The sequence below is a fragment of the Hyla sarda genome, chromosome 11, assembly GCF_029499605.1.
Source record: "Hyla sarda isolate aHylSar1 chromosome 11, aHylSar1.hap1, whole genome shotgun sequence".
NCBI lineage: Eukaryota > Metazoa > Chordata > Amphibia > Anura > Hylidae > Hyla > Hyla sarda.
In genome coordinates this window covers 59,981,160-59,991,096 of record NC_079199.1, presented here as the reverse complement: position 1 = coordinate 59,991,096, position 9,937 = coordinate 59,981,160, and the positions used below count along the sequence as shown (strand labels likewise).

Below are 9,937 nucleotides of genomic sequence, written 5' to 3'. Positions count from 1 at the left end.
ATGCTTCAGAAAGTTCAGGCAGCTTGGAGATCTGTATGAGGCAGCTGACAGCTATCTGCCCCTCTCTGCTGCAATGCTCAATAACGTGAATAGGAGGTTTAGCTATCAATGATCCTTCTCAGTGTAACAGCACAGCACTCTGCCCTCCTGTCTTTCCCTAATGCTGATGTGACTAGCAGTTGCAGTGTAACGCTGTGGTATGAGCTATTCACACACACACAGTCCTGTCCTCTCCATCTGAGTGCATAGATGAAATGAAGAGAGGGAAGATGGCTGCCGATTATATAGGGGCTGTGACATCACAGGGGTCAGTGAACACTGATAGGCTGCATCTCACATGTGGTTCAGGGTCAGCCCGCCTACCTTCATTCCCGCCGCTGTTTCCCGCCCTCCCATAATCCCCTGCCCCATGTACTCACATGTGGATCCGCCATCTTAGCTCTACAATAGCCACGAACGCTGTAAAATGGAGTTTAATGAAGCGATTCGTGCGATAGAATCGCGGCGATATTCGTATTCCTTGCGAATCGAATTTTTCATGAAATTCGTAACAAATTCGGGTTCGTCAAGTTCGATTCACTCATCTCTACTCCCAAGCAGAAGACACAGGTTACATCTCACAAATATGCAGGGGTTAAGACAATAGATGTGGAGAATTCACACTAAGATGGGCCATAAATTGTCCTGTTATAGGAACACAGACTAAATAGATAAGGATGAGAAAAAGGGGGAGGGAGGGGGGATCAGGAGAGAGAGTGGTAATAAGCAGGGCAAAGTGAGATGCAAAAGAGAATCCAGTATAGTACAGGTTATAAGAAATTTTGATAATGAGATAAGAAGCTCATTTCTTATAACCTGTACTATACTGGATTCTCTTTTACATCTCACTATGTCCTGCTTATTACCAGTCTCCCCCTGCTCCCCCCTCCCTCCCCCTTTTTCTCATCCTTATCTATTTAGTCTGTGTTCCTATAACAGGACAATTTATGGCCCATCTTGAATCAGTGTGAATTCTCCACATCTATTGTCTTAACCCCTGCATATTGGTGACATGTAACCTGTGTCTTCTACTTGTGAGCTTAGATTTGCTTTGGACTTGATAAAGGGAGGAATCCCGAAAGCTTCTCTACAAAATGCTGTTAGTCCAATAAAAAAGGTATTACAAGATACTGCAACATTTTATGATATATATATATATATAATATATATATATATATATATATATATATATATATGAACAAGTGAATCTATGTATGTGTGTATATATCTGTTAGTGAATATATGCGTGTACCTGTATGTATGATGTGCTTGTTGGCTATATCTGTTTGTATATATTCCATGTTATATGTGTGTCTGTGTATTTATGTTTCTTAATGTATATTTGGGCCTGTAAATATGTGTCAAAGTGTCTCTTTGTATGTGTGTATATTACCTACCGTATATACTCGAGTATAAGCCGAGTTTTTCAGCACGATTTTTCGTGCTGAAAACACCCCCCTCGGCTTATACTCGAGTGAACTCCCCCACCCGCAGTGGTCTTCAACCTGCGGACCTCCAGAGGTTTCAAAACTACAACTCCCAGCAAGCCCGGGCAGCCATTGGCTGTCCGGGCTTGCTGGGAGTTGTAGTTTTGAAACCTCCGGAGGTCCGCAGGTTGAAGACCACTGCGGCCTTCAACATCATCCAGCCCCCTCTCACCCCCTTTAGTTCTGAGTACTCACCTCCGCTCGGCGCTGGTACGGTCCTGCAGGACTGTCCGGTGAGGAGGTGGTCCGGTGGGATAGTGGTTCCGGGCTGCTATCTTCACCGGGGAGGCCTCTTCTAAGCGCTTCGGGCCCGGCCTCAGAATAGTCACGTTGCCGTGACAACGACGCAGAGGTGCGTTCATTGCCAACGTACTTCTGCGTCATTGTCAAGGCAACGCCTCTATTCCGGGCCGGAAGCGCGGAGAAGAGGCGCCCCCGGTGAAGATAGCAGCCCGGACCACCTCCTCACCGGACAGCCCTGCAGGACCGGACCAGCGCCGAGCGGAGGTGAGTACTCAGAACTAAAGGGGGTGAGAGGGGGGCTGGATGATGTTGAAGGCCGCAGTGGTCTTCAACCTGCGGACCTCCGGAGGTTTCAAAACTACAACTCCCAGCAAGCCCGGACAGCCGATGGCTGCCCGGGCTTGCTGGGAGTTGTAGTTTTGAAACCTCTGGAGGTCCGCAGGTTGAAGACCACTGAGGGCGAATGATGAGAAGAGGATGATGAAGGGGGGTGGGGATGATGAAGGGGGGGGGTGTGGGATGATTACAAGGGGATGATGAAGGGGGGATGTGTGGGATGATAAGGGGATGATGAAGGGGGGATGTGTGGGATGATAAGGGGATGATGAAGGGGGGATGTGCGGGATGATAAGGGGATGATGAAGGGGGGATGTGTGGGATGATGACAAGGGGATGATGAAGGGGGGATGTGTGGGATGATAAGGGGATGATGAAGGGGGGATGTGTGGGATGATGACAAGGGGATGATGATGAGGATGTTAATGACGGGTCTGGATGATGACAGGGGGGGATGAGGTATTTCCCACCCTAGGCTTATACTCGAGTCAATAACTTTTCCTGGGATTTTGGGTTGAAATTAGGGGTCTCGGCTTATACTCGGGTCGGCTTATACTCGAGTATATACGGAATGTCCTGTATGTGCTTTTATGTTATGTGCTTGTATCTATTGTATGAAGCACATTATTAGGGAATTATTAGAGAAATGGAAGCACAATTATATAGGGAATTAATAGAGGAATGGAAGCACATTATATAGGGAATTAATAGAGAAATGAAAGCATAGTATATAGGGAATTAATAGAGAAATGAAAGCATAGTATATAGGGAATTTATGGAAGCACAGTATATAGGGAATTAATAGAAGAACGGAAGCACAGTATATAGAGAATTAATAGATGAATGGAAGCACAGTATATAGAGAATTAATAGAGGAATGGAAGCACAGTATATAGAGAATTAATAGAGGAATGGAAGCACAGTATATAGAGAATTAATAGAGGAATGGAAGCATAATATATAGGGAATTTATGGAAGCACAGTATATATTTCATTTATATTGGAACATTATTTTTTATGTATGCTGGCACTGTGTATAGATCATTAATAGTGGCACAGTATATAGTTCATTAATGGTGGCACAGTATATAGGGAATTAATAGATGAATGGTGGCACAGTATATAGGGAATTAATAGATGAATGGTGGCACAGAATATAGTTCATTAAGGGGGGTACGGTATATAATTAAAGGGAAACTGACAGGCTGTTTTCTCGCACTTAACCCAATACACTAGGTTACAGTGCTGGTGAACAGGAGAAAGATAATGTTATACTTACTAAAATCAGTCTACCTATTTTCTAGGTATTGCCCCCACATTGCTAGTATGAAAACTCAGTCTTGTGTGCAATGGAGGCGGAGCTTCCCTGCCTCCATCCTGTATGCTGTGCTATGCCCGGCTGTCTTTTCATAATTATAATTATTCGTTCTCACATCTTGTTTTTTTGCCAATTCTTGTATATTGTAGAATGTTAGCATATATTTGTGTGATGTTCATCTCTTTAGTGTAAGAACCAGGGCTGTGTGGAGATTCCTGCATAAGGTGGGTGGGTGATGGGTTCTGTCATATAGAGGTCAGACCGGGGCATATAGGGGGAGATTTATTAAAACATTTGCAGAGGAAAAGCCTTCTGCAAAATGAATGCACCAAGCTGATTGGTTGCTATGGACAACTGCACCACTCTTTCTCTGCACAGGTTTTGATGAATCTCCTCTATAATACAGTATAGTATAGGGCAGCCAAAGTGTATATACACATGGCAGACCTTCATAGAAAATGTTCTTAACTTTATTTTACAAAAACACCAACCTTTATGGGGGCTACGAATGTCAAGGGGGCCTAGCCGGGAGTCCTCTGTGTCCCTGGGCCGCAGTACATCTCCCCTGTGACGTCACTTTGCTTTCTGCAGAGCATTCCCATTAAGTCTGGCAGACATTTTATACATTTTAGAATTGCCCTTTTTTTTTAACTTGAGCCCCTGCCCTCCTAAATGTCTGTGCACGTCCCTGCACACATTAAGGGGTTGATTCACTTTTATTAACTTATTTTTACACTATTTGGATTGCATACACCATTCAATGCTATGCCATAGCATAGCATTGATCAGTGTTATTTGTGCTCTGCTGCTTCCACCTGCCATGGCTGGAGCATCAGATCATTGATCGGACGGCAAGGAGGCAGGTAAGGGCCCTCCCACCATCCTCTCAGATGATCGGGACACCACAGTTTTACCCCAATGGTCCACATCAGCTCCGCTGAGCTGTCAGGACTGTATTACTTTTATTTCAAAGTTGATTGCAGTGTCTAAGGGGTTAATGCTGGGCATCACCGCAATCGGTGATGTCCAGCTTTAGACACGGGTCCTAGCGGCTGTTAGCCGCCATAACCATCCCACTATGACACAGGGTCAGCTCCTGAGCCTGTGTCATGTAAGAGGAGCGGGCGCAAGGTGTACAGGTACGCCCCGCATCTTATGGAGTTAAAATTCAACATTAATGAAACCACACTGTCAATGGCGTAAATGTTAAAAAATATATATATTAAAAAGTGGTAAAAAAAAAGTCCCATAAAACCAAAAATGGCACCGATAAAAACTGCAGATCATGGAGCAAAAAAATGAGCCTCATATATCCCTTGATGTAGAAAAATAAGTATTATGGGGGTCAGAAGAGTACAATTTTAATCATACAAATTTATTTTTTCACAAAAAGGTAAAATTTTTAGGTAGTACATAAAAACAGAATAAAGAATAAAGATAATGTCATTTTTTATCAAAAAGTGCACTGCCTGGAATCTACCCCCCCCCCCCACAAAAAAATAATTTGCTAAATTGCCTTTTTTCCAATTTCTCCCCAAAATGATATTGTCTAAAACTATCTTTAGTTTCACTTTAGATTTATTTGGTGTTAAAATGAGAGATGTCATTAAAAAGTATAAAAGTGTTGTGGCTATGAGAAGGTGAGGAGGAAAAAAACAACACCCCTCCTCCCTTCCTGCTCCCTCCTACGTGGCTGTGCTGCACCATAGAGCAACGCAACAACACCGAAGCGGGTGGAGACTACACTAGACCAGGCAGGTACTCCACCGCTAGACATTATCTCGTATTCAAACGATAGGGAATAACATGTCTGATCATGGGAGTCCGGCTGCTGGGGACACCTGCGATCTCCACCGCAGCACCCCAGTCATCCGGTGGATGGAGCGAATTCCACTCCATGCCAGATCACTGGCGATCACAGCCACCACACCCCCTCCATTCATGTCTATGGGAGGAGATGTGACGGCTGTGTACTAGGGGCCGGCTACTCCTAGATCAGACATCCTTGATTCTTTGGAGAGGAGATAACATGTCTAGGGGCAGAGTACCCCTTTAAGCTAATTTCTCCCCATTTCATATCCAATTCCCTCCATTTTCTGTTTAGTCAGTGAACATGAAATTGGGGGAAGATGGCTATATAAAATAGGGGGATTGGACATTAAATAGGGTGAACTTCACCGTTTGTTTATAATATCGAAATCACAATATTTACCTCCATAAACACAATCACACATATCGTGCAGCCCTAATACAAACACATACACACATGTACATACACAAACACATATACACACAAACACATATACACACAAACACATACATACACATGCACATATACACAAACACATACACATCATATATATATATATATATATCCCTCTTGTTATTAATAGTCTTTTTAAGGTCTTGGGAGGAGATTTACATTTTTCTATTTGGGGTTTGGACACAGTTGGGTAGGTAGAGAATATTTTTAAGGGGTAAAGTGGAACAGAACAAATGCAGCAATTTTTTTTATTTTTTTTTTATGAAGTAAACAAGATAAAGGTAAGCAATGACTTTTCCTCAGTCTGAGGCGCGGTCCTCATCGGCAGGAAGCAGTGAGGAGGAGGAGGAGGATGACGGAGGTTCTGATTCCATCTCTGCTTCTTTTTCGTCCCTCTCTATAAATAGGGCCGTGGCCATGAAGAAGGCCCCTCCGATGACTGCCATTATGGTGCTGGTCATGAGGGCATACTCCAGGCTGTGGTATTTCAGAAGAGGGGATTTGGCATATCCTCGTTCGTAGGTGTCAGATATCAGGCCGATGAGGTACGGGCTGCCGGCGTCACCTAGGAGGTGATAGACTGTCATCTGCACGGCCAGGGCTGAAGATCTCCTCCACGGAGTTACTACTTTTAGTATAATGTCAGATATGAGGGTGAAATTTACTGACAGAAGCGTCTCTCCGATGAAGATGAAGATGTTGGTGGCAACGAGGCTGATGTTGCCAAAAGTCAATGCCAACAGAAGAAAAGGGGCGGAGAGCATCATTGCGCAGCCACACACAAGCGGGTCCGCCCGAGGGTTGGATTTGCGATATCTTTTACTTATCTCCGACCCTGCTACAACTCCCAGAATGCCGGAGACGACTGTAACCACACCAAATATTAGGATGTCGTGATGGTCACACTGTTCAGCACGGCAGGGGTCCTTCTCTTGTAGGAGTGTTCGTGCGTGGGTCAGGTATGATGGACCCCATACACCTATGGCTCCCACTATGAAGGATACAGCCGTCGATCCCATGGTAGTTAACATGAAACTTCGATTTTTACATAGTTTTTTCAGATCTGTCGCCCATTTGGCAAACTTCTGGGATTTGTTGTTCTTCCCGTTTGTAGTCGTTCTTGGAAGCTCCTTTGTGACCAAAATCATCAAAGCCACAGCTATGAGGCCCAGGCCAGGGGTGACCCGAAACGCCCAGTGCCAATCGCCCCTTGCTGCATCAGTCACTTTGGGCCCGATGATGTATCCTAGTCCGCAGCCTACAGGTATGACGGAGTAAAACACGTTCAGCATGCGGGTCCGCTGGTCACTTGTAAAAAGGTCTGCAATGATGGAGGGGGCGATGGTGCAGAAAGTCGCCTCTCCGGCTCCGACCAGTCCACTCGTCATCAGGAAGAGCAGGAAATACCCGTCAGGGATGAATGACAGGGTAAGTGTCATGCTCAGCCAAACGATGACTCCTGCGCAAACAGTATATTTCTTATTACAGTGGTCGCCCAAATATCCGGCAATTGGTGCGACCAGCACGTAGCTTCCAATGAACAATGTATTCAATAAGCCGGACAGACTAGCATTGGTGTCATATGCTTTCTGTATATAAGGCAGCACCCCCGCCACGCTGGAGCGATTTGCATAGATGAGCAAATTAACAAAGGCGAGGATCACTACGGTGATGATGGAAAGTGCGGTGGATTTGCTGCTTAGAGATGGCAGGTTCTGCCTCTCAGGGATATCGCCCCTTTCTACATCCATATCACTATGGTCCTCCATTACTTCTTCCTCCTCCTTCAGCAATGGGTCTTGTGGAGAGGCCATGGTCACAGGTCAGAGCCTGAAAACACTAGAGAGAGAGAGAGAGAGAGAGAGAAAAAGAGAGAGAGAGAGATTAGTGAACACATTAGACAACATGTCATCATTACTGTCATTATACAATAGATCCTTCATACAGAGCAGAAATGTCCAGCACAGAACCACAAGATAACACTAAGACCATCGCAGCCTCAGAAGAAGACGCTTCTCTATAAGTGTTTTATATGGAGACATCTTCCCTGAGGTTTCCAATGTCTGATAACCCTGAACCTGTCCTGTCCTAGTAATATCTGATAACCCTGAACCTGTCCGGTCCTAGCAATATCTGATAACCCTGAACCTGTCTGGTCCTAGTAATATCTGATAACCCTGAACCTGTCCGGTCCTAGTAATATCTGATAACCCTAAACCTGTCCGGTCCTAGTAATATCTGACAACCCTGAATCTGTCCTAGTAATGGCGGATTATAAGGGCTTGGCTGTATGGTCACTGGGCCATGTGAACTTCATACTGTAGATACAATTGGGCTATTCTGCTATATACATTTACTATTAATGAACCTACCCCACCTCATTGTGATCTATCCGTACCCTATATGACTTTCTGGCACTAGTTGATTTGAAAAATGTTTTCCCTTTCCGAGTACCCGGAGTATTTCTATTGTTAGTACACACAGAATACTATTATATAATATTATATTTCTGCCCTAATATTTCTGTCATTCTTTTACTACACCACCAAATCTTTCTCATAGACTTATATCTTTTAGAACTTCATGAATTAGGACTTATTTTCTTGGGGGCTTTTTTGGGCATAATTGCATTTTAGCAAGAAAAAGCTCTGGTCATGATACTATCTGTGCGTTTTATTATGTTTAATGCCTAAGCCAAGTATTATCACAATGCTATGAGGAATATAACTTTTGTTATTTCTTTTGGAAATTAATTTCTTGTTTTTTTTGCTAAAAAAAAAAAAAAGCAACAACAAAAAAAAAAAACTGACAAACAAAATGCCCTGTTTATGTGTGAACAGAAGAGGCTGAGACTTACCTTGTGGTTCTCTCTTCAGACAAGGAACGGTCAAAATCTTGAATTCTCTATCGCAAATAGAAACTCTCTAACAAATACTTTGCACCACAGGTTGTGAATGCAAAACACACTGAAGAGATTGCAGTCAGCGCGCACCTCCTTGTACAGCTTACGGTGACATCATCACAAGAATGTGTGACATCACAGGGTTCTAAACCATCTTCAGGTATGTGTACATATATATATAGTAAATATGAGTAGCCGTATTAGTCCAGTGATGCAGATTGTAATACCTTTTTTATTGGACTAACAGAATTTTGTAGAGACAAGCTTTCGGGATTCCTCCTTGATAATTTATCAAGTCCTTTGATCATTTGTCCTTGACTATTGGACTTGATAAAGGGAGGAATCCTGAAAGCTTGTCTCTACAAAATTCTGTTAGTCCAATAAAAAAAGGTATTACAAGATACTTCAAATGTTTTTGATTTGTGTATATATATATATATATATATATATATATATATATATATATATATATATTAATATACACCGAGAAATACATCAAGTACATAAATGCATCTTTTAGAAAAATATTACTCTAGGCCTACCATGTATATCCCCGTACTTCACAGTGTCTTCTTAGTTTATGTATTTTAATCTTTTGACCTTTTAACCCCACCAAGACTAAGGGCATCCTGGGACTTAAGGGCTCTCTGCGTTTCTGTTCACCACCGGTAACAGGGCGTGCCCAGCATGCCCAGACAGCCATTTGCTCTTTAGTTATGCTGGGATTTGTAGTTTTGCAAGATTTAGAGGTACAGTTTGGAGATCACTGTGCCGTGGCATCTAAACTGTGGCCCTCTAGATCTTGCAAAACTACAACTCCCAGCATGCACGAACAGCAAACGGCTATCTCGGCATGCTAGGAGTTGTAGTTGTGTGCCTCCAGTTGTTGCATAACTACAACTCCCAGCATCAGTACATGCTGGGAGTTGTAGTTTTGCAACAGCTGGAGGCACACTGGTTGGAAAATACTGAGTTAGGTAACAGAACCTAACTCGGGTTTTCCAACCAGTGCCTCCAGCTGCTGCAAAACTACAACTCCCAGCATGCATAGTCTGTCAGGGTACATTCCCCCAGACGGCTTTACAGTGAGTTTCCTGATTCAGGTTTAAGCTGCGGCAAATTTTCCGTCACAGCTCAAACTCCTAGCGGGAAACTCACCATAAACCCTTGCCCGTGTGAATGTCCCCTAAAAACACTACACTACCAAAAAATAAAGGGTAAAACACTACATGTACACCTGTATTTCCGTACTTGGGAGCAACTGTGTTGCAAAGTTTGGGGGGCTTTTTCTCCTTTTACCCCATATAGAAAGGAAAAGTTGGGTTCTACACCAGCCTGTTGGTGTAAAA

General features: G+C 43.5%; 1 protein-coding gene across 1 annotated transcript; it reads right to left on the bottom strand.

Moving 5' to 3' along the window:
• Positions 1-5,931: 5,931 nt before the first annotated feature.
• On the bottom strand, positions 5,932-8,699 carry LOC130295397 (protein spinster homolog 1-like). Its single transcript, XM_056546094.1, has 2 exons — positions 8,544-8,699; positions 5,932-7,525 (listed from the first exon to the last, which is right to left on the bottom strand). The coding sequence occupies exon 2, from the start codon at positions 7,498-7,500 to the stop codon at positions 5,986-5,988; it is 1,515 nt and encodes a 504-aa protein (XP_056402069.1). The 5' UTR covers positions 7,501-7,525; positions 8,544-8,699; the 3' UTR covers positions 5,932-5,985.
• Between the last annotated feature and the right edge of the window lie 1,238 nt (positions 8,700-9,937).

Bases quoted from the DNA above. Each gene is read 5' to 3' on its own strand.
- LOC130295397 (XM_056546094.1), bottom strand. From the start codon at position 7,500: ATGGCCTCTCCACAAGACCCATTGCTGAAGGAGGAGGAAGAAGTAATG.